The 26550-nt window shown below is 39.8% G+C and overlaps 1 protein-coding gene across 8 annotated transcripts in view; it reads right to left on the minus strand.

The window, feature by feature from the left end:
- Window positions 1-26550, minus strand: part of LOC123769133 (galactoside alpha-(1,2)-fucosyltransferase 1) — a 263820-nt gene that overhangs the window by 88758 nt on the left and 148512 nt on the right. For all 8 annotated transcript variants that reach the window (XM_069309807.1, XM_069309808.1, XM_069309806.1 and 5 more), the window contains one exon: window positions 7365-7846. In XM_069309807.1, the coding sequence (XP_069165908.1) occupies window positions 7365-7846 (482 nt within the window). The remainder of the gene's footprint in view (window positions 1-7364; window positions 7847-26550) is intronic.

A 26550-nucleotide genomic window follows, 5' to 3' on the forward strand; every position in this document is an offset into this window, starting at 1 on the left:
CTCCGATTGTACTATCATAGTAATAATGGAAGGTGTTGTGAAGGAACTGGTGAATCTACGTGGATCTCTGAGTGCAGAGGTGGATTCCCTGCGGGAGGAGCTACGGCAGATGCAGGGGATAAGACACGAAAAAAACTCAAGAAGAAGCAAATGAGGAAAGCCCCAATAGAACGTTGTTGTCCTGGAATGTCTTAAAGGACAAGGGTATAAGGAGACTGTTACTTCCGCCTACAGATGTCCTAAGGACTTCTAACTTATTCGTTGTGTTGGAGGACGAATGCGGTAAGGAGCCTGCAGTTCGATCGAAACGGATGGCAACGAAGGAGTACAGGTACCTCAAGCTGTTCACAAAGTATAGGAAGTACCTAAGCGAATATTGGTTGTGGGAGATTTCCAAATGAGGTATTTGGATAGAACTATTTGTGCCCGAAATAAGGGCACAAATACAGGATAAGGGTTTGCTATCCGGAACGTGGAATTGGTGATATTGTTAACAATATGAATTATATTATGGTGTAAAATGTGAACAAACCCATTATTTGTATCAGTGCAGGTGGAAATGATGTTGGAAGAGTTAGGAGTGAGACACTGATACAAAGGTTTAAGACAGCAATGGAATTAGTTAGGCACAAGAGAAGAATCCCGATCATACGTGGCATTCTTCCAAAAAAAGGGAGTTTGAAATTAATGGTTTTCGAGGGCACTGGGTGTCAATTGCCGGCTGGACAGCTATTGCAAATCAAATGCAATATCTTTCATAGATAACTGGGAACACTTTTATGGAGGAAATGACATGTGTGCTCAGGATGGGGTGCATCTATCTAGGGCTGGGATTGTTTCTGTTGCAAACTCGTTGGAACCTGTTTTGGGAGGGGTTTGTTTGAATATAAACTGTTAGTGGATAGTGGTATGAGAACTGATATGGAAAAATGAGGTAATAAAAGTGTGTGTTTGTGGGAAAACAAATTAGCTAAATGATGGAGGAAAGAGAAGGGCCACAAAACATCAATACACTAAGGGTATATTACACTAACAGTAGGAGTGTAAAAAACAAAATAAACAATTTAAATGCTCTTGTCTGCATTGAAAAAAATTATATTTTTGCATTTACCGAAACGTGGATGAATGCAGAAAATAGAGATCTATTAGCTGAATATCAAATAAATGGATTTAAACTATTTCAAGCAGATATATATATTAGACGAGGAGGGCGAGTAGCCATATATGCTAGGGAAAATTTTATATATAATTTCATACAGATAATCAAAACTGAGCCACACACAGAGACTATTTGGCTACAATTAAACGAAAAATCAAATAATCTTACAGCTGGCCAGTTGTATACAGGCCACCGAACTTAGACAGGATGGAAGCAGAGCATCTATGGGATGAACTATCTAAGGCAGTATTATCTAGCAGTATTTTTTGTCATGGGTGACTTCAATTATAGTGGAATAAACAGGTTTAACAGAACGGGGAATAATGAAACAGGAGATTTTCTTGAATTAATTGACGATTGCTTTCTTATGCAACACATTAAGGAACAAACGCAGGAAAGTAATATTTTAGATTTAGTGTTAATTAATAGGGAAACACAAATCAATGACATCGAAATAGGGAGTGAGCTAGGGAACAATGAACACAAAGAAATTGGATTTAGCGAAGAATGGAAAAGATCTGTAGGAGAAAATTTTGTTTAAGTGACAAATTTTCGAAAAGATCATTTTAATAGCCTAAGAAATTTTTGGGGTGAAATAGATTGGAAAGACTTGGGTACGGGGGAGGTCGCAGAGCGAGACTTGAACCCAGCAATGGGTGATGTAAAAACGGATTTCGTTATGGATTCAAAATAAAACTAATTAAAAAATATTTTAAACAAAACACAGGAACGTAGTATACCATACAAATTGAATAGATCGAATACTAATGACCCGAAATGTATAACAAAGGATCTGAAGAACCTTTTAGTTAGAAAGAGAGCTTGGTACAAAAGGATTAAGAATGGGAAAGTCAGTTTAGAATAAGAATTCAAACAACTGGTTAGAAATGTTAAAAACGAGATTAGGAGGGCAAAAAGGAGGAGGGATTAGGGCATGATATTGCCATACCCAAATCCAACTTAATATAACACCCCCAATACCATGAGCCTCTATCTTTTTAATCAGTCTTTCATCATCACAACATCACAATCGTCACCACTATCAACTGCCTCAACTATGCTGGAATAAATATATACCAAATTTGTTAAACATGAAAGACCATTTGTAAAACCATGTTGAGAAGCATTTATTAATTTATGTTTTTCAAGATGAAGACGAATTGTATTTGCAATTATCGATTCATGTAACTTTCTCCCACAATAGACGTTAAGCTAATTGGCCGATAGTTTGATGCAAGTGATCTTTCTCCTTCCTGAAAAATTGGTACCACATTAGCAACCTTCCATGACTCTGGCACTCTGCCTGACTATTGATTTATTAAATATGGTAGACAGTGGCTTGCAAAGAGAGTTATTATAAATGGGGTTAAGTCGGACAGGGAAAATGTTGTGAGTAAAGTTCATCAAGGCTCTGTCCTGGGACCTCCGTTATTCATAATATATATAATGATTTAGATTCAGGATTGAGTAGCAACATTTCCAAATTTGCCTATGATACAAAAATGGGGAGGGAAATAAACACCGAAAAATACTCACTATCACTTCAAGGCGATCTAAATAGGGTTTTAAAATTGTCACAAATTGGCAGATGCAGTTTAATGCTGACATGTGTGAGGTTTTGATGTTAGGTAATGATGATAGAGTTACAAGATACGAGCTATATGGTGTTGAGAATCCGAAGTCGGATTGCATGAGGGATCCTGGTGTCACAATTAGTATGAACTTAAAACAAAAAATTCAATGCATAAATGTTCGTAATAGGGCAATTAGGACACTGGGATTTATTAATTGAAGTGTTAGTAACAAGACACCTATTGTTGTTCATCAGCTATATCTTGCTCTGATTAGGCCCCATTTAGATTATGCAGTTCAGTTTTGGTCGCCATATTTCAGAATGGATATAAATTCACTTGAATGTGTCCAGCGAATGATGACAAAGTTAATCTCCCAAATTAGAAACCTCTCATATGATGAAAGATTAACAAAGCCCAAATTGCATTCACAGAAAGGCGAAGAGCTAGGGGTGACATGATAGTGGTTATCAAGTGGATGACCGAACACAACAAAGGGGATATTAATATGGTATTGAAAGTATCAACACAAGACAGAACACGAAACATTGGGTATAAACTGGATAAGTTTATATTTCGGAAAGACCTGCGTAAATACTGGTTCGGTAACTGGCTTGTTGATTTGTCGAACCAGTTAACAGTGGCGTGGTGGAGGTGGGGTCCCTTGATTGTCTCAAGAGTGGATTGGACATGTATATGCATGGGATTTGGTGGTTATAAATAGGAGCAGCTGCGTATGGGCCAATAGCAGTTACAGTTCAGCAGTTACCTTTCTTCTCATGTTCTTATGTTAAAAGCTTTGCTAAAGTCAAGAAGGTACAGAACATCAGAAATCTAACCACTATTAACTGCCTCAACTATGCAGGAAAAAAATTATAAAACACTTGTTAACTATTCATGAACGGCAATTTGTAGAACCATATTGTGAATCATTTATTTATTTATGATTTTCAAGATGAAGACGAATTGTATTTGCAATTATCGATTCAAGTAACTTTCCACAATGGACGTTAGGGTAATTGGCCGATAGTTTGACGCAAGTGATATATCTCCTTTCTTAAAAATTGATACCACATTTGCAACCTTCCATGACTCTGGCACTCTGCCTATCTGTAATTATTTATTTAATACTAGCTGTACCAGGCCACAGCAACCTTCCCCTGTCTCCAAGTCCTCCTCCTCATCCCCCCCCCAGTCCCCTCGTCTTCCTAACTATTCCCCACTCCACCATCCCTTCGTCCTTCCCACTATCTCCCACTACCCTGTCTCCTCGTCTTCCCTACCATTCCTATCCTCCCCCATCCCCTTGCCCTCCCCACCATCCCCCATTCCCCTGTCCCCTTGTTTTCTTCACCATTCTCCATTTCCCTGTCCCCTCGTCCCCACAATCCCCAACTCCCCCGTCCCCTCGTCCTCCCCACCATTACCCGTTACTCTGAACCCTCGTCCTCTCCACCATCCCCCACTCCTGTCCCCTCTTCCTCCCCACCATTCCTCACTCCCTCATCTGTTGCATTCTCAAATGATCTGATGTTCCCACACGAAAATTGGGAACATCGAATGATCTGATGTTCCCATCACTGAAATATAAGAAAAAAGTTAAAAAACGAAATGGAAAAAATGAAAAAATAAACTATACTCACGAAATGAATGGTATGGTAAACAACAAAGCTCAATTGCAATGCAATGTCACACAAAATAATGAAAATGAATCGAATTCTATGAAATTTAACAATGAATTCAGAAACATTGAAATGGAATTAGTAACATATTTAGTACAGTGTGTGTTGCTCTTACGTGCAAACAGTTGGCTCTGTTTTTCAAAAAAGCATGTTTTTACCTGTCACAGGTGTGGCATCAATACTCACAAAATGAACAGTATGGTAAACAACTCAGCTCAATTCCAATGCAGTGTCACACAAAATAATTAAATTAAAATTAAAATAAATCGCAATCTGGGAAAATTAATTTTAATAATGCAATTGGAAACATTGAAATGGAATCATAATATATTTAGTACAGCGCGTGGTGCTATTACGTGTATGATATGACGCTGTGTATTTAAAAAAAAAAGCCTGTTTTTACCTTTCACAGATATGGCATATGGCAGATATGGTAAGTATATAAAAACACGTGCCTATATGAATGCAACGTTGTGTCAAAATTTTTAAGCAATCGGTAAAGAGGTTTCGAAGATTTCCTTCACATGAAAAACACAGATTTAAAAAAAAAACATGTTTTTTCCCATCCCAGACGTGACATCTATATAATATGTATATAAAACTCGCTCGGAAGCGAATGGAAAGTTGTGTGAAAATTTCAAAGAAATCCGTGAAGAACTTTCGGAGATTAGTGATTTCGAACAAACGAATATTTACATTTTTATTTATTTAGATGTTAGACAATGGATCACAAAGCTCATCTTTGCATTCTTTAAGCACCCTGGCAAATACTTCGTCCGGCCCTGGGGATTTGTTTGGTTTGAGTTTTACTATTTGTTTAATAACATCCTCCTTGGTAACTGCTAAACTAGTCAACCTGTCCTCGTCTCCCAGCCACATAAACTTGTTCGGCTGAAGGCATAGTGTTAAGTTCCTGTCTAGTAAATACAGAGATAAAATATTTATTAAAAATACTTCTCATCTCTTCGTCATTATCCATTATCTTACCTGTCTCAGTTTTTAATGGACCTATCTTTTTCCTAATCATTGTTCGATATAACTTAAAAAACTTTAGGATTTGTCTTTAATTATTTTTCTATGCAAATTTATAGTTTCTTTTTGCCCTCCTTATCTCTTTTTCAACATTTCTAACTAGTTGTACGAATTCTTGTTCTAAACTGGCTTCCCAATTTCTAATAATTTTGTACCAAGCTCTGTTTCTACCTATAAGGTTCTTCAGAACCTTTATTTGCCATCTCGGGTCATTAGTATTCGATCTATTCAATTTGTATGGTATACTACGTTCCTCTGCTTAGCTCAGAATATCTTTAAATAAGTTATATTTTGATTCCACATCTAAATTTCTTTTTATGTCACCCATTGCTGAGTTTACATCTCGCTCCAAGACTGGCCCACCCCTCATGCCCGAGACTATCCAATCTATTTCACCCAATTTTTTTTAGACTATTAAATTCAGCTTTTCGGAAATCTGGCACTTCAACAGAATTTTCACCTACGGATCTATTTCATTCTACGCTAAATTTGATTTCTTTGTCATCACTGTTCCCTAGCTCACTCCCTCTTTCGACTTCATTAATTTGTGTTTCCCCTGTTAGTTAACACTAAGTCTAAGATATTATTTTTCTGCGTTGGTTCCTTAATGTGTTACTTAAGAAAGCAATCGTCAAATAATTCTAGAAAATCTTCTGCTTCATTATTCCCTGTTCTGTTAATCCAGCTTATTCCACTAAAATTGATGTCACCCATGACACAAATACTGTTTGATCTAGATGCTCTAGATATTTCATCCCATAGATGCTTTGCTTCCATTCTTTGTAAGTTTGGTGGACTGTATATATAACTCCTATTATAAGATTTTTAGCTTTTTCGTTCATTTCTAGCCAGATAGTTTGTGTGGCTCAGTTTTGATTCCCTCTTTGAGACTATATTTCAAATTCTCCCTAAAGTATATTGCTAGTCCCCCTCCTCGTCTAATATATCTATCTGTGTGAAATATCTTAAATCCGTTTATTTAAAATTTAGCTAATAGTTCTCTATTTTTCTACATTCATCCATGTTTTGGTAAGTGCAATAATATCTGTTCTTCCTGTACAGACAAGAGTATTTAAATCGTTTATTTTGTTTCTTAGGCTCCTTCTGTTCGTGTAATATACCTTATATGTGTTGTTATTTTGTGACTTTTCTCTTTCCCTGTTCATTTTGCCAATTTGTTTCCCCTCCACAAACACATAATTCTATTACTTCCTTTCTCCATATCATTTCCTATACCACTATCTACTAACAGTTTAAACCCAAACATACCCCTCCAATCACAGGTTCCAACGAGTTGGCAACAGCATCAACCTTTATTCCTAGATTAATGCACCCAATCCTGAGCATATATGTTATTTCTTCCATAGAAGTGTTCCCAATTATCTATGAATGATATTGCATTTGATTTGCAATATTTTACCAGTAAGCAATTGAAACCAAGTGCCCTCGACAACCATTCATCTCAAACTCCCTCTTTTGAAAAAATGCCACATATGATTGGGATTCCTCCCTTACTCCTAACTAATTCTATGGCTGTCTTTAACCTCTGTATCAATGACTCACTCCCAGCTCGTCCTACATCATTTCCACTGGTGCTGATACAAATAATGCGTTTGTTCCCATTTCCAGCCATAATATCATTCATGTTTTTAACAATATCACCAATTTCATCTCCCGGATAGCAAACCCTTAACCTGTTCTCCCTATCTCTGCCACAAAAAGTTCCATCCAAACACCTCACCTGGGAATTTCTCATATCAAAAATTCACTTAGATACTTCCAAAGACACTAATATCGTATAAATAATCAGTAATTATTACTTTTATTAGAATTATACAAATAGCTTCAGAATAAGCCAATTGTATTTGTTAAGGGCCTTGAGTATTAAGTCACTGTGATGAAAATGACAAATCTGCTTACCTGTTCCTGAAGAATTTAAATGCACGTTGAAAATAAGTCTTTTTCAGTGGTTTTAATTTATAGTTGACTTTTATGTAATTTAAATAGTCTGTCCTTCGAACGTGCACGGTGATTATGGTAATATTTTTCGTAGCATTGTTCAGAAGACTTTTAACGGCATGATTAAGATGCATTTTAGCTTTGTTAAGAATTGCATCATGAAAAACCAGTTCCTGACGAAGCTGGTCTCGTAGTGGAAGTAATAAGTTCCAAGGACACGGGTAATTGTAAATATAGACAGATTCACTCAGTAGATAGGGATGCAGCTTAGAGTCAACCAGATTTCTACCGCTGGCAGAGTTCCGGACAGAAAGATTCCTGTAGAGGGCGGAGAAATTATCTCGTGAGGGGGTCCCATGGAAGCACTTCGGGTCTTCAACTGGCAGACTCAGCTTTGGGAAGATTTTTCTTAAATAATTATTCATATTTTTCAGAATCCCAACCTGCCGGTAGAGATGCAATAATTAGGACATGTTCGTTGCTAAAATTTCAAATGCATATTTCTGCACAATTCCTTGTCAATCAGAAAAGTATCATGGGGGGCGGGTGGGGGGGGGGGGGGAAGGGGGGGAAGGTGAAGTAATCACACATAAGTAAAGAAACAGGGGAATAATGGCTATGGATGTCAATCAATCATTGGATAAGGCGGTGGACGGTTGAGTTGTCTTTATCCAGTCCTGAATGTGAGGTCTTGATCTGAGCGTAGACAAGGAATCGAAGTCATTACTCCGTATATTTAGGGGTGGGTCTTTATACTTTTATGAACATAGCTTCTAGTATTATGAATGCCAGGATTGTTGAATTATCTACTAATGTGCTCCTAGCGAGTGTTGTGTTATGTACACGTTGTATACAGTTTCTAGGGACACCAGCTTGCAGATGACAGGTCAGTCATCTCGAAAGTTTTGTGGTGGTCATACCAATATAAGTAGATCGAAGGTGACAACCTTTATTGAGGAATATAAATTGGTATACCAAGGTTTGCTTTTAGGAGACAGTTACAGTGTTCATTGGGGCTGTTCTTCAGTATTAAATCAGCAGTCCTTTTTATTTTTTAGTAAATAATGAATTATAATCTTTAGTCTGGAGATGTCGGTTTCACTCCATTTTAAATTATATTTTTAATTATTCTCACTTTAGTTTTGTATTGTGAGCTCAGTGTAAATTTGTAATAGAGTTTTATGAGAGGAGTTGTTGTTCTCTGGTACGCAATTTTTATAAAAATCTTCAGATTTGGGTGTTAACTTTTCCATTCGTGTACTCGTTGTTAAACAAAGTAACAACGGGTTTATACATGAAGGCTTCTGTCCAGTTCCTTGTGGATGTCATGCCAGTTGGAAGAATGAGTAATGGCTCAACATATTTAAATGTTGAGCCCCTTACTCATTGTTTATCCATAGAGTTTATCACACTAAAATTAGTTTATCACACTAGTCTCATATCTGTCCTGGAATTCAGAGTGACCATTCATACACATTCCAGGTAAAGTAATTATCGGGAAAAGCACTAAGCCGCTATGACTATACAGTCATACACATTCCAATGTTGGTAGGTTTAGAACAAACTTCTGTGGTGAAAGTGTTGTCTCGGGTTCTCACGTAGACATGGACGGTGTACTTCCTTTCCAAGACCAAATCCAGACCTCACCATACAGCACTGGATACCATCTCAACAGAGTTCTCTCCACCTATCGCCTTTCCCAATGTCTGATTGGCATTCATCCCCATTATTCCCATATTTCTTTACCTATGTGTGATTTCTTACCCTTACCCCCCATACAACTTCACCTCCTTCACATGTGTATTTAAGAAAAATTTGCACCTTAAAAATTAACTGGCTCACCATAGCCCGTGCTACATGGACACTTCGTTCTGAGTAGCTAAATCTAGAACAACAATCAATTTTAAAAATGTTAGTTACGGGCTCACCATAGTCTATGCTACATGGACATTTCGTTTTGAGTAGCTTAATCTAAAACAACAACAACCTTAAAAATTTATTCCTTACCTGAAGTTGTTCCTATGTGGAACGAAACGTTGTAGAAAATATACCCTTCAATTATCAAGAGAGTTTATTTGCCATCAATTTCGGTAGCTTGATTATTTTTTAATTTCCGAGAGTAAGAAACTAGATAGAATCAGAGAAAGCTTAAACTGTAAGATCAACAATGTTACCCATTATCATATGGATGGCCTTAAGCAGATATCAGGGTAAACACCCACAAGTGTCTTCTCGACTCCATAATCAGCGATGAGCTGCACTGCACGGAAAGGGAACCCTGACTTCTCCCAAGAATCTCGGTATCATATGAACACTACCATTAGGAGCACGCAGCTTGTTACCAGTAACAAAAGACCAGCGGTCCTGCCAATGGGCACGGATTGAGCACTGAATAACAGAGTAGAAGTCGAAATAAAGAAATAACGTTTGCAGAAAATAGGACAAGTGCGGATAGCCTCCTTAGCTGCAGCATCTGCACGCTCGTTTAAGGAAACACCAATATGGCTGGAAACCCAGAAAATCTCGACGATCTTAAATCTTCTGGAAATAAGCCGATACTGAATTTCGGCGACCACAGGATAGACACGATTAAAGGACTCCAGAGCCATGACGACACTCGGAGAGTCAACCACAACAACAAAGGAAGAATGGCAGTGAGAAAGCAGTTCACGAAGAGCATACAAAATAGCATAAAGTTCTGCCGTAAAGATGTGTTGGAAGGCGACACAAACAGGTGCAGTCAGGAAAAACAACGGCGTACCCTACACTGCCAGCAGACTTAGACCCATCTGTGAAGAGGAAGATGGAGCTGGAGTGTGAAGAAAAGTGATCAAGGAAAAGGCGTTTCAAAACTGTAAAAGAGATTAACGCTTTAGTTTTGCTAGGAAAGGTTCTACAAAACTTAGGAAGAAGGACCCTCCATATCTAGAGGTTATCTTGAGATGATTTTGAGGCGTAGCGTCAGTAGTGGAAACCGGGCCATAGAGTGACCGTTTTGATATTTTTAGGGGTTGCTCTATGGCCCCTGGGTTTTCTTGAATGTTTCTCCCAAGCTGGTCTATGGCCCCTGATTTTTTTCCGTGAAACACAACAGGCAGTCTATGGTCCTGTTTTTTTTCATCTTTTTTTTACCTCGGTCGGGGATATGCCCGGGGGTATTTTCAATTTTTTTCCTGCCAGGCTAGGAATGGCGTAGGGGATGTTTTCATTTTATCGTAACACTTATCATCCTCTCCCTTCGGTCATATATAATATTCCAAAAAGGAGGACTAAAAGGTTCCCTCTTGACCGCTGCGATTTTGCTCAAGGAGATTAAAAGGACGCCTCCCATCCGGGTCCATTTTCGTTACCCCAGTGAGTGATTGCTAGCCATCAAGTACATGGAAAATTTTGTTCAAGTGGATTAAAAGGTCGGCCCCTGTCTTGTGTCTTTTGCGTTACCCCGGTGACCCTGCACACACATCGCTAATGATCAATGATGTCAGTCAATCTTCATTTTTTTGAAAAAGTACGTTTTCTGTTATAGTTTATTTATGTCCCATTTTCATAATTTATGTCAAGCAGGGATTAAAAGACCGCCTTCTGATAAGCCAAATGTACAATGGCGTCATTGAGCTCCTTTTTCTTAACGAGGTATTACCTTACTGTTTCCCATGTTTTAAGATCATGTTCTAGCTAAGATTTCATATTGAACATAAGAAATATGTTCAACCCAGTTATTGAACCGGCATCTACCCAGGTCTTTTCCTAAATCTAAACATATTCAATTTATACACATTATTTCGTGCTCTGTCTCGTGTTAAAACATTTAATAGGCAATTAATATCCCACTTTGTTATGTACAATCATCCACTTGCACAGCCTCTATCATGTATCCTCCTAATTCTTCGTCTTTGTAGAGAATGTAATTATGATCATAAGAACATAAGAACAAAGGTAACTGTTCAGCAAAGACAGCTGAAACATCGAGAAGAAACGCAGGAGGAGACCAATATTAAAAAGACCTCGACGTGGAAAGTCGTAAAGGACAGGGGTCTTAAGAAGACCCCTGTCCTTGTGGCCCTCGAGTGATGTGGTGTGGCCCTCACCACATCACTCGTGTTGGAAGACGAGTGATGTGGTGAGCCTGCAGTTCACTCGAAAGGGAAATCAACGAAGAGCAACAAATCACAGGCCCCTCAAAGTGCTCAGAAAGTTAAGGAGGTACCTAAGAGAATTTTGGTTGTGGGAGATTCCCAGGTGTGGTATTTAGACAGGGCGTTTTGTGCCAGAGATGAGGGGGGAACAAGTTAAGGGTTTGCTATTTGGGAGCTGGAATTGCAGATATATTTGACAATATGAAATATATTATGACGGGAAATGGAAACAAACCCATTATTTGTATTAGTGCAGGGGGTAAGGATGTTGGACGAGTTAGGGGTGAGGAACAGATACAGAAATTTAACAAAGCCATAGAATTAGTAAGGAGCAAGGGAGGAATCCCGATCATATGTGGCATTCTTCCAAGAGTGTTGGGAATGAATGGTTGTTATTATAGTTTGTGGGTTGGTGGTGTTGTCGTGTTGTTGATCCTTCTTTACGGACAACCCAACCCACAATTCGGTGGAGTGCTTATACCTCACTAGGAGATCACACTAGGCGCTTCTGGCTCTTTGAGAGGGGCTCAACGTCACCCGCTTAGGGGATGCGGCTCCAACACTTAGCCTCGTTGTCACATGCACACACCCACTCGAGCCGCTGTGACTCTCCACTCTCTCCTTATGTGATATAATCTCAATCCCCCTTTGACTTACTAATTTTCCATCCTACCCTGTCCACAGCGGTGGTTCTTGGTTCTTTCTCTCTCTCTCTTCCTTTACTATTTCCTGGGAAGCCTCACTAGGACAAGGGCAAACACCAACAAATTGGAATGCATTTACTGGACAAAGCACATACACAATACATACACACATATAATAATAACGAATCCTATACTCTATACTATTACAATCAGGTTGCACTCCAACACCATCAGAACTCTCTCATCAGCTTATCAAGTGGTATCCTATCTCCTGGTTCCCCACCTGATACTATCAATCTCCTCAAGTAGATCAAGTCTACATACACTGTTGCACTATCAGCAAGAGAATATATATATATATATATATATATATATATATATATATATATATATAAACTTGTACAAGGAAAATCAGCATGTGAATGCAATAACATATATCAGTATAAATGTTCCTTGATACACAGCAATGATCAATCGATCACCCTATCAGTCCTAGAACACATACATCTGTAGGTAATCCAGCCTACGTCTGTAACTCTAAACTTCAGTATAAAACACTCCTTGACATAAGAATGCAAACAATCACTTAGGGAATATTAAACTTATAGTAGAAGTCTATGAATCAAAATAAACGAGTTAAATTCTCTTGTTTGCACAGAAAAAATAGATATTATTGCACTTACTAAAACGTGGATGAATGTAGAAAATAGAGAACTATTAGCTGAATATCAAATAAATGGATTTAAACTATTTCACACAGATATATTAGACAAGGAAGGGGAGTAGCCATATATGTTAGGGAAAATTTGAAATGTAGTCTCAAAGAAGGAATCAAAACTGAGCCACATACAGAAACTATTTGGATAGAATTAAACGAAAGATCAAATAATCCTATAATAGGAGTTATATACAGGCCACCAAACTTAAACAGGATGGAAGCAAAGCACCTATGGGATGAAATATATAGAGCATCTAGGTCTAGCAGTATTTGTGTCATGGGTAACTTTAATTTCAGTGGAATAAATTGGTTTAACAGAACAGGGAATAATGAAGCCGAAAATTTTCTATAATTAATTGACGATTGATTTCTTAGTCAACAAATTAAGGAACCAACACGGGAAAATAATACTTTAGATTTAGTGCTAACTAACAGGGAAACATATATTAATGACATCGAAATAGGGCGTGAGCTAGGGAACAATGATCACAATGAAATCAGATTTAGCATAGATTGGAATAGACCTGTAAGAGAAAATTCTGTTAAAGTGCCAGATTTTTGAAAAAGCTGATTTCAATAGCCTAAGAAATTTTTTGAGGCAAATAGATTGGAAAGTCTTGGGCATGGGCGGTAGGTCGGTCTTGGAGCGGGACATGAACCCAGCGATAGGTGACGTAAAAGGGGATTTTGATGTTGATTCAAAATATAACTTATTTAAGAATATTCTAAGCAAAGCACAGGAACGTAGTATACCATACAAATTGAATAGATCGAATACTACTGACCCAACGTGGATAACAAAGGATTTGAAGAACCATATTGATAAAAAGAGAGCGTGGTACAAAAGGATCAGGAATGGGGAAGTCAGTTTAGAACAGGAATTCGTACAACTCGAACCCAGGAATGTTGTCCTGGGTTCGACCCCAGGCGCCGGCGAGAAACATTGGGCGAAGTTTCTTTCACCCTGTGCCCCTGTTACCTAGCAGTAAAATAGGTACCTGGGTGTTAGTCAGCTGTCACGGGCTGCTTCCTGGGGGTGGAGGCCTGGTCGAGGACCGGGCCGCGGGGACACTAAAAGCCCCGAAATCATCTCAAGATAACCTCAAGATAACTGGTTAGAAATGTTAAAAAAGAGACATGGAAAGCAAAAAGAAACTATGAAGTTCGCATAGCAGGGCAAGCGAAGACAAATTCTAAAGGTTTTTTTCAGTTATATCGAACTAAGACTAGGGAAAGGATAGGTCCATTAAAAACTGAGACAGGTCAAATAACGGATAACGAGGAGGAGATGAGTAGTATTTTTAATAAATATTTTATATCTGTATTTACTAAAGAGTAACTTAACAATATGCCTTCAGCCGAACAAGTCTATGTGGATGGGGACGAGGACAGGTTGACTAGTTTAGCAGTTACCAGGGAAGATGTAATTAAACAAATAGTAAAACTAAAACCAAACAAATCCCCAGGGCCAGATGAAGTGTTTCCAAGGGTGCTTAAAGAATGCAAAGAGGAGCTTTGCGAGCTACTGTCTACCATATTTAATAAATCAATAGAGTTAGGCAGAGTGCCAGAGTCATGGAAGGTATCTAATGTGGTACCAATTTTTAAGAAAGGGTATAGATCACTTGCGTCAAACTATCGGCCAATTAGCCTAATGTCTATTGTGGGAAAGTTACTTGAATCGATAATTGCCAATACAATTCGTCTTCGTGTTGAAAAACATAAATAATAAATTAGTCACAACATGATTTTACAAATGGCCGTTCATGTTTAACAAATATGCTATCTTTTTATTCCAGCATAGTTGAGGCAGTTGATAGTGGTAAGGATTGTCATGTTGTGTACCTTGACTTTAGCAAAGCTTTTGATACAGTTCCACATGAAAGACTGATTAAAACAATAGAGGCTCATGGTACTGGGGGGTGCTTTATTAAGTTGGATTAGGGCATGACTATTCCAAAGGAAACAGAGTTAATATAAATGGGGTTAAGTCTGAGGGGGGGGGAGGGATTATTTTGTTAATGGAGTGCCTCAAGGCTCTGTCCTGAGCCATCTATTGTTTATAATATTTATAAATGATTTAGATTCAGGTTTGAGTAGCAACATTTGCAAATTTGTAGGAAAATACAAAAATCGGTAGGGAAATTTACACGGAAGAAAACTCACTATCACTTCAAGTTGATCTAAATAGGCTTTTGAAATGGTCAAAAGATTGGCAAATGCAGTTTAATGCTGATAAATGTAAAGTTTTGAGGCTAGGTAATGATGATTGAGTTACAAGATACGAGCTGGATAGTGTTGAGATTGTGAAGTCGGATTGCGAAAGGGATCTGGGAGTTATGATTAGTAAGAATTTAAAACCAAATGATCACTGCATGAATGTTCGCAATAAGGCAAATAGGACACTGGGATTTATTAATCGAAGCGTTAGTAACAAGACACCTGGTTACACACAGAGATCACACTAACGTGATGCATCAAATGAACAAATCCACAAGGGCCGGGACGAGGATTCGAACCTGCGTCCGGGAGCATCCCAGACACTGCCTTAATCGACTGAGCTACGACAGGGTAAATGGTTGCTCCTGCGTCCAGGAGCATCCCAGACACTGCATTAATCGACTTAATCACTGCCTTAGTCGATTACGGCAGTGTCTGGGATGCTCCCGGACGCAGGTTCGAATCCTCGTCAAAGCCCTTGTGGATTTGTTCATTTGATGCATCACGTTAGTGTGATCTCTGTGTGTAATGATGTAAGGGCGAAGAGGGAGAACGGCCTATTGACATAGCTCGGGTGCAGGGGGGAGTTGTGTAAAATCCTGGTTTGTGCCTAGGAGAAGCTACAGGATACAGTAAGTTCAGTAGAACTTCAGTTTCAACCCTTTTACCCTGTCGTAGCTCAGTTGATTAAGACAGTGTCTGGGATGGTCCCGGACGCAGGTTCGAATCCTTGTCACGGCCCTTGTGGATTTGTTCATTTGATGCATCACATTAGTGTGATCTCTGTGTGTAAAGATGTAAGAGCGAAGAGGGAGAATGGCCTATTGACATAGCTCGGGTGCAGGGGGGGGGGTTGTGTAAAATCCTAATTTGTGCCTCGGAGAGGCTACGGGATCCAGTAAGTTCAGTAGAACTTCGGGTTCAACCCCTTTACCCATGTCGTAGCTTAGTCGATTAAGGCAGTGTCTGGGATGCTCTCGGACGCAGGTTCGAATGCTCGTCACGGCCCTTGTGGATTTGTTCAAGACACCTGGTGTTGTTCTTCAGCTATATCTTGCTCTGCTTAGGCCCCATTTAGATTATGCAGTTCAGTTTTGGTCGCCGTACTATAGAATGGATATAAATTCACTTGAACGTGTCGTGAGTAGGAAGACAAACCTCCTGGAATTCTCTACAAAGGCGAAGAGTTAGGGGGTGACTTGATAGAGGTTTACAAGTGGATGAATGGACATAACAAAGGGGATATTAATAGGGTATTAAAAGTGTCATCACAAGACAGAACACGAAACAACGCGTATAAATTGGATAAGTTTAGATTTGGGAAAGACTTAGGTAAATACTGGTTCGGTAACAGAGTTATTGATTTGTGGAACCAATTACCGCGTAACGTGGTGGAGGTGGGGTCCCTCGATTGTTTCAAGCGTGGGTTGGACATGTATATGAGTGGGATTGGGGGTTATAAATAATAGCAGCCTCGTATGGGCCAATAGGCCTTCTGCAGTTACCTTTGTTCTCATGTTCTTATGTTCTTAGTCCTGTGTAAATCACGCAATCGCTCAAAAACATGCCCTCCTAACCTCACTGTAGCATATAATAAATCAAAATACTCATTCAGTGTACATTTACATATACATGAACTATATTGAGAAGAAGCTGCTTCGCATGTTTTGAAATAGGCCTTCTGCATCTTCATTTCTGATGCTCTCATTCCAAATGCGGTTTGATCAACCAATGGGTACGTTGCTTTTCGCCGACGTCACACAAGCAGTTCCATGGAGGGTATTGTATTTACCTCTCATTAGTACATTCTCTTGATCTCTCTCAATAGCTTAACTGTACTCTGTGTTATCACAGGTGATGCTCTGATGCCTTGTAGTATTTTCCTATTGCCTTGCTCGTATTTTCGCTCATTGCTCATATTTTTCTGTTATTCAATTCATCAGCTTTACCGAACCAACCTAATCTAACCTGTAATAAACAAATGCATTCTATAGTATTAAGATCCGTTGTTCTGTTAGCGACGTCACGAAAGCTGTCCCAGTATAGGGATAAGATATGGACTCCCATTAACAGATGGGTGTCAAGGCTCTACAGCAACCTGACTTTTCAACTATGAGTGACGTCATAAGATGCGCACTGAGGCCTTGGCATCCGACTTTAATGTAGTGTATTTAATGTTATTATTTAAAAAATGGCTATACTCTCCATCCACTACCTAACCTAACTTACTCACAGGTTTAGGAATATACATTTTATAGGTTTTTATTATATATATTTTGGTAATAAAAGTTTACATTCTAGTCTTATGAAAAAAAAATACAATAGGGACGAGCATAATATTTCTGATGTCGGTCACATCAATTTTAGTGCTTGGTAATTTGAGATGGAGATGACTCCTCTGAAATATTAAATCAGGGTAATTCCTAGACAGCAGCAGCTATTATTTATCGCTGTAGATAAATTGTACACTATATCCCACAGGTGGTTAGCATACATCAAGCAACTCAGCATTTTAATACCTGTATTCATATGCTAGCCATCCACAACTGTAAACATTCAAATACCTGTACTCATATGATAGCCATCTACAACTGTAATCATTCATTATGCAGTTCAAAGCTAAAATAGCTGCCCAAATGTCATACCGCAATTTAAGCAGAATAGTACGTCTGGCAACATGGCAGGTTACCTGACCTAATACCTATGCTCATAGGATAGTGAGCTGTCCTCACATCCAACAAATAGCTGCCCAAATGTCTCACTTCAATTCATCCATCAAGCAACTCAGCTAGTTCCTAGCCAGTATATTCATAGAGTAATCATTGCTAGACCTCGAATATCCCAATATTGCTACATGAATCAGCTAATTTGTTTCTAAACCAACATTCACATACATACATACATACATACATACACACACACATATGCATACTTCACAACCTATACATGAATAGAGAATAGCCTGCTTTGCTACTATTACACCACCATTCAGATGTAATTTGTGCCATATGAATCCCTAAAATGTATTAAGAATAAGACTTCAGTAACGCCACAGCTCATTCACCCCAAGCAATCTTAATTATTTATACTGTTAATTCATATTAATGCATACCAATTAGCAAGGTATTCATATTATTTCAAAAATTTCAAATATTATTAAATTACACCTACATACTATTCAAATGGATAAACCAGAGTGTATATGTCCCATTGATATATATACATAAGTATTTATTCATAAAAAGCTAAGGTTGTGTTTAGCAACCTGTCCTCTTAAAAAGAACGTCGCTTTTGGCCGTTTGTCCGTATGGCCGAATTTGGACGTAATTTGAAAATGAAAAAAAAAATGAAAATAAATTTGGGATTTTCTTTTCAACAACAGTAAGGTAAGGGTCCTCAGATAGGTTAGGTGGGCAGGAAATTATCATAAAGTTTCAAAACGGTATGAAAAACGTGAATTGAAAGTCATCTATTCAAACCTTACAGAGTCGGCCGGACGACTCAAACAGAAAACCGAACAGTACGTCACTTTTGTGAGTCGAATTCATTTAAAATTACGTCCAAATTTGGCCATAGTGCGCATACGAGCCAAAAGTGACGTTATTTTTAAGAGGACGGGTTGGTTTAGGAGCACAAAAATATATTAATTTAACATCATACACACAAAATGCAATACTTGTATTTACACTAAAAATACACAATCAAAAACATACAGAAAAAACACATACTCATTTACACTCAATATAGCATTTATGCACAAAGCAATTCCACACAAATATTCTATTTACACAGAAAATACAACATTCACACACTAGATATGACGTTTATGTACAAAATATATGATTCACACACAAAATATACCATTCACACACAAAATATACCATTCACACACAAAATATGTCATTTATAGACCAAATATGTCATTTACATTCAAAATATGCCAGTTGCACAAAAAATGTCATTTACACAAATATGCATGTATACTCAAAGTATGACATTTTACACAAAGTATGGTATTTGCACAAATATAGCCAATTGCTTATATATTTAGCCAATCAAAATGCGCTTTCACTAAAACTACACAGCTTCATAAACATAATTTTCACAAAATACCCACACATTGTCTCATAAACCAAAATATACTTTCACTCTCGCCCATGAAGACTTTTTTTTTTAGATTACATATACAGAACTTTCACAAATACACAATTTGCCCAAAAAATACTGTTGCATCAGTTCCACTTCAGCATATTAAAAGCACATTTGCATAAATACACTATTTGCGTAAAACGATTATAAAACATAGCCTATTATTACAGAAATTGTCTAATTATTACACATCTTTTCACAATTAATTCAAGCAAACTTACTATATAATTACATAACTTGCGCAATGACAATCAATACACAACAGGTGTAAATACACAATTCGTCCATATACAATTACACAACAAGCACATTTAATACACAACATGCACAAATATTATACATCTTTTCATAATTATTACACCACCTGCATAAATACACATCCAGTACAATTATGTACAATACATAACTAGCCCAAATATGTAAATACACAACCAGCACAAATACAATTACAACACATATACAATTATTACACAACTTGCACAAAATATAATCAATTCACAACTACCCCAAATATGAACAATATATAACTAGTGCATATACATTAAATACACTACCACACAATTCCACAAATACACACACAAAATATGTACAATTAATACTCGACTTGCCAAAACAATACACAATTTGTGGGAATATAATCAATACATAATTATATTCATCATACAACTTATGCACAATAATTAACGTGCACAATTAATACACTACTTGCATAACTATAATAATTGCACTATTTGTACAAAATACAATCACAGTCAACTAGGTCAACCAATGCACAATTGCCGAATATTTTTCTATGTATGTTTAGGACAATATTTATATTATATTAAGTTTAACCAACTCTCGAAAAGTAAAATTTCACATGAATGAATTAATGGTACGTCTGACATCCTATGAGCTCAATATATAAACACATACATTTTCCATAAATGTTTCATCATTATTAGTGTAAACTATTCATCTAACATATGTCCATTGTTTTTAATACCTTCTTAATACCCCATTATTACATAATCTTCAATCATGTCACCCATATTTATTTAGGCAAACCATCCTACAGACTTATTTGTTCTAGCCTTAGTTATGTTAGGAACAGGTGAGGTTAATTGAGTTATGGAAAGGAAAATTGGGTTATGGAAATTGTATAGTTTTAGTGATTCATATCCCTTTCTGAAAAATATGTTGTAAAATGGAGTTCAGAGGTATATAAGGTTAGGTAAGGATGGCTAAGTTAAGTTATCTCTCTAGTGTAGAGAAAATTCCCATTATTAATACATTTTTCCATTAACCCCCCCAAGTAATAGAGGTTAGGTTGGGAATGGTTATATTGGTGTGAAAAAACAAGACTAAGAATATGATGCAATATTAATCCAAGATCCGTGTATCAGAGGTTAGGTCCAGGGTGGTTGGATTGATGCACAAACAATACTTTCCTACTTCCCTCCCAAAAAATACGATAAATTTGAAGTTGGGTAAAGGGAGGTTAGGTGCAGTGTTGCTGAGTTCATGTGTAAAAACAAAACACTTACCCAACAATATTAATACAATATTGGGCTTACACAATAAGGTTGTGTAAGGTAGGATATATAATATCTTAGGGGTAATGAACTTGCATGTTAAAAAATAGGGTAAATTTACCTATTTGGGGGGTTCGAGCTTGTTACGGACCCGAGTCCATCTTCGGAGCACGGAGCAGTGACAACAACGCCATCTGTGAGTCCGCTCCTGAAACCCCCTCCAAATGGACGACGCCATCTAGTTATGACGAGAGACGCCAGCAATAAGTGCTGGATTCCCGTCTTAAATGACTCGCGACGTAGCCGCTGCTGACCTCTGGTGAGGTGGTGCTTAGACAGTGAATGCCATCTATGGAGTGAAGAGGTGGACGTTTCTGTCTAAGCTTGTGAGTGAAGCGTCCCAGTATTAATGACGTGTCTGATTGCAGAGTCGACCTGGGACTGCTGTGTTGGATGATGGATCAGTCTACCCAAGGCAGCCAAGGTCTCTTCCCCAGTCTGCTTTGAAGAAGTTGTGAGTCACCCCCGGACGAACTCTGTGGAGAGTATAATAGCCTGCCTGAGGAGTAGCAGTGTCGGGAATCGCCTTATCCAGGGCTGGCTGGTGGAAGAGACTAGCCACTGAGGTGCTTAATGAGGAGAGTGATCAGCGGGTCACACGAGGCTCCTACCTAGGGCTCGCAACCCTAGTATCGGTCGTGGAGTGGCCTAAACAGCGAGGCTGATCGGTACCTGCCAGCTATGGGCTGGATTGTGGTTGAAGGCCTCCACGACGAAGCACCCAGTGGGACTGTGATTTGGTTGGAATGTGGCCTGGGTAGATTCGTCATAGAGTCGTAGTGAATTCATCGTAGGCCACGGAAGAAGGAACCAGGGCTACCCAGAGTGAGCATCATGAGCATCCAGTGTCTTCGGAGGAAGACGCAACTGTACATAAGTGTAGTAATAATCCCCGCGTGCGACTGTTATTTATTTATATATAGTGGTGGTAAATATATGAGAAAAACTGGAACATTTGTATCCCTCCCCCTTTAGTTTTACTTGCATTACGGAACACACCCCTTGAAAGCCTCTATTAACTTGGGGCCGGATTCCCAAACTCTACTACCATCAGAGAAGAACCCGGTTGTGTCCCAGTAGGGCCGTAACATAATTGGCATCCCCAGCGGGATCCAACCCCTTGTCAAGTATGTTTGACAGGGGTGGTGATGTAGTGCAATCCCCTGTAAATAATTCCCCTTGTTTATAATTATTTGGACGTTGTACGTCCTGTGCGGTGCTCACTGTGATTTAGTGCAATATTGGAGAGTGCGGTGCTCGGTGTGATTTAGTGCAATATTGTGGAGTGCGGTGCCCGGTGTAATTACGTGCAATATTGGCAAGTGCGGTGCTAGGTGCGATAAAGTGCAACATTGGCGAAGTACAGTGCTCGGTGTTTAGTGCTCAAGTGAAGCGGTGTATTAAGTGTTCGTGCACCACTTAAGTGACAATGGCGGAAAAAGTGACCTTGAAGATCTGGACGATGTTAAAGATTTTCTGAACAAGGAGGACTGTCTTGCCAGATTGAAATATCTGGGAAAGCAAGAACTTGTGCTAGTGAGTGCCTATCTGGAGATAAAGATACGTGCAAGTGACTCCCGTGTTGAGATCTTGTCAAAGGTTCACAAACATTTGAAAGCCGGGGAAAAACAGGAAAGCGAGGCACAGAGTACAAAGAAAAGTGAGGAGGTAGCTTCCACTGAAAAGGAAGATAAAGGTAGTGACATTGAAAGTGATGCAGGTGAACTGAATATAAGCTTTCTAACTGTCAAAATGCGTGCCTTATAAATAAATCGTGAGATAGAATGGAAGAAATTAGAAATAGAACGAGAATTGAAAGATAAAGAAATGGAAATGAGGCGTTTAGAATTAGAAGAGAGGAAAGAAGAGCGAGAAAGGGAAGAAAGAAGAGAAAGAGAAGAGCGAGAAAGGGAAGAAAGAAGAGAAAGAGAAGAGCGAGAAAGGGAAGAAAGAAGAGAAAGAGAAGAGCGAGAAAGAGAAAGAGAAGAGCGAGAAAGAGAAAGAGAAGAACGTGAAAGAGAAGAAAAGGAGAAAAAAGAAAACACGAGTTAGAAGTATTGCGGTTAGGTGGTCGGAGGAAAACGACGGAAACGAGTGGTTTCGATCCAGTAAGGAATATCAAAATGGTCCCGAAATTCAACGAATGGGAAGTGTCGAAGTTCTTCGCAGCTTTCGAGAAGGTTGCAGCCTCTTTGGAATGGCCAAAGAAGAATTGGGCCATCATGATACAGTCCGTCTTGACTAGGAAGGCCCAAATCGCCTACTCCACGTTGTCCCTTGATGACTCCTGTGATTACGACAAGGTGAAGAAGGTAGTGCTCATGGCTTACCAGTTGGTGCCTGAGGCTTACAGGCAGAAGTTCAGGAACCTGAAAAAGACCTCGGAGCACACGTTCACCGAATTCGCAATCATCAAGGAACGGCGTTTCCAGGAGTGGTGTGCCTCTCGGAAGGTGAAGACAAAAGAAGAACTCGAACAGCTCATTTTGTTGGAGGATTTAAAAGACTGTCTATCAGGGGATCTGAAGACATACTTAGAAGAACAACAGGTAGAGACATTAAGTGCCGCAGCCACTATGGCTGAAGAATACTTCTTGACGCATAGGTCTTCCACTAGGTATGTCCCTAGGAGTTACCCACGTCTGTTTGGCAAACCTCGTCAAGAAGAAGAGCGACCTGTCCCACAAAGCGCTATGAAGACGCCCCCAAGCAGCCCCCGAAGGACTAGTCCTAGCAGTCCGAAACACCGTAGTCCGAGGAGGAATGTAGTGTGTTGGACTTGTGGGCAGAAAGGGCACGTTGCTGCTATGTGCCGAGGCAGAAGAGGTAGCAGTTCACGTAGGGAGGTGATGCTGATGGGCTGTGTGACACCACCAGTAGGAACCCAGTCTCTGACTAGTCAGGAAGGACTTGGATTGTTTGCCCCTCACACTTCAGGCGGGTATGTAACGAGTGATCATACTGGTAGATCAGTTGTAGTGTTCAGAGATAGTGCAACAGTGCAGTCCCTGATCGTGAGAGACTCGTTACCCGAGGGAGTGAGTGTATACGGGAGACAAAAGGTTGTCCTGGTTGGGTTTCCTATGACGCGATACGTTGCCCCCTTAGTGCCGGTAAATCTAGACTCGCCTTACTTCAGCAGCACATGTGCATTGGCAGTAGTTGATACCTTGCCTATAGCTGGGATTGATGTGATACTAGCCAACGACTTGGTGACAGGTTGGAACGACGATCATCTCAAGATTGCCGACGAGTCAGCCAGAACAGCAAAAAGGTCTGAGGTAACAGCAGGAATTAGTAATATCCAGGCACAGGCAGACGTACAACTACTTAACCTGTTTAATTCTCCCTCTCACCAACAGATAGACAGCATTCCGACAGATTCATCTGATTCTTCTCCCGACAAGAAACATGAGGTTATGGTGACAGAAGCGACTGAGCAAGAGGAGATGCCTCGTGTACAAGCACCCACGGATACCCAAGAGTCTGGAGTGACGTACCTTGCCATACTTGCAGTATGGCAAGGTACAACGTTCACTGAACTGGCGAGAGATTTCCCAGACGTCAGAGGTATGTACGAAGGTTTTAGTGCCCTCTTCGGTCCAAACCAGGCTAATGGATATAGCCGGCTATGGACATTACAGTCTCATGAAACTTATCCCTAAGTTAGCCAAATGTTTCTTGGCGGTATTTGGTTTTGTTCTCGTGTATGTTCTAAGTAAGGACCAGTGGACGACCCGACTGATGATGGCTCCCATGAACATCATGAAGAAACCCCAGGGATTAGAGACTTGCACTGTGAGTGTTGCAGTCGAAGAAGGGACCTGGAAGGTGATGGTGGATATAGGAGGTATGAGAAATGATATTATGAGTGACTGTTTCCGACAGGTTGACACCCCCCGTGTGATTGTTCAGCCTGGATTCAGCATTATACGGAATGTTGGTCGACATGACGGTTTCAGAGCAGACACCATCTTCAATGTACAAGCAGCTCTGTTGAACGGTTATGCTGTAAGTACCGAATTAACAAATATCGCTGTCACTCCAAATCATCTGTCCCCTGTATTCCAGGTTTCCATCTCCCTGAAGGACTACAGGACCGGTATAAGAAATGCCGTCTGTAACCAGCCATCAACGGTGCCACGACACAGGGAGGTGTCGATTCACCCCAAATCACGCCTGTGCCGATCCTTACTCGAGACGCGTGAGATCATTCTGCCCCTGATTAACATCTCGGTGAGGTTGTGGGAAGGCAAGTCAGGCAGGACATCACCTATGATCCTCAAGTTTTCCTTGTGCCAGATTCTCCCATTGGGGCAGTTTTGCTGACAAGACATCCTTGCCACTCCACTTCATAGTTTATGTGAGTCCGTTTGGAGTTGTACCCACGTACTAATTTGGTTTGTTTTCTCTTTTATAGAAACCCAAACCAAATTCTTTTTGGTGGGGAAGTGTTACGGACCCGAGTCCATCGTCGGAGCACGGAGCAGTGACAACAACGCCATCTGTGAGTCCGCTCCCGAAACCCCTCCAAATGGACGACGCCATCTAGTGATGACGAGAGACGCCGGTAATACGTGCTGGATTCCCGTCTTAAATGACTCACGACGTAGCCGCTGCTGACCACTGGTGAGGTGGTGCTTAGACAGTGAACGTCATCTATGGAGGGAAGAGGTGGACGTTTCTGTCTAAGCTTGTGAGTGAAGCGTCCCAGTATTAATGACGTGTCTGATTGCAGAGTCGACCTGGGACTGCTGTGTTGCATGATGAATCAGTCTACCCAAGGCAGCCAAGGTCTCTTCCCCAGTCTGCTTTGAAGAAGTTGTGAGTCACCCCCGGACGAACTCTGTGGAGAGTATAATAGCCTGCCTGAGGAGTGGCAGTATCGGGAATCGCCTTATCCGGGGCTGGCTGGTGGAAGAGACTAGCCACTGAGGTGCTTAATGAGGAGAGTGATCAGCGGGTCACACGAGGCTCCTGCCTAGGGCTCGCAACCCTAGTATCGGTCGTGGAGTGGCCTAAACAGCGAGGTTGATCGGTACCTGCCAGCTACGCGCTGGATTGTGGTTGAAGGCCTCCACGACGAAGCACCCAGTGGGACTGTGATTTGGCTGGCCTGTGGCCAGGGTAGATTCGTCATAGAGTCGTAGTGGATTCATCATGGGCCATGGAAGAAGGAACCAGGGCTACCCAGAGTGAGCATCGTTGAGCATCCAATGTCTTCGGAGGAAGACGCAACTGTACATAAGTGTAGTAATAATCCCTGCGTGCGACTGTTATTTATTTATATATGGTGGTGGTAAATATATGAGAAAAACTGGAACATTTGTATCCCTCCCCCTTTAGTTTTACTTGCATTACGGAACACACCCCTTGAAAGCCTCTATTAACTTGGGGCCGGATTCCCAAACTCTACTACCATCAGAGAAGAACCCGGTTGTGTCCCAGTAGAGCCATAATAGAGCTATAGCTAACTCTTGTAATGTATAGAGAGCGGTGACATAGGCTTGTACATAAGAATATGGGATGTTAGTATTTAGTTAGTTTAGCATTTGCTAGGCTGAATTTGTTTAAATTTCCGTGGTATATGTATAATTTTTGATAGATTTAGATGAAGTTAGGTTTTAATAGGATGCATTATTGATAGGATATAGTAAATTTGCTTAAATTAATATAGAAAATACTGACTTCATCTAATACACCTGT

Source organism: Procambarus clarkii, chromosome 66 (genome assembly GCF_040958095.1).
Source record: "Procambarus clarkii isolate CNS0578487 chromosome 66, FALCON_Pclarkii_2.0, whole genome shotgun sequence".
Taxonomy (NCBI): domain Eukaryota; kingdom Metazoa; phylum Arthropoda; class Malacostraca; order Decapoda; family Cambaridae; genus Procambarus; species Procambarus clarkii.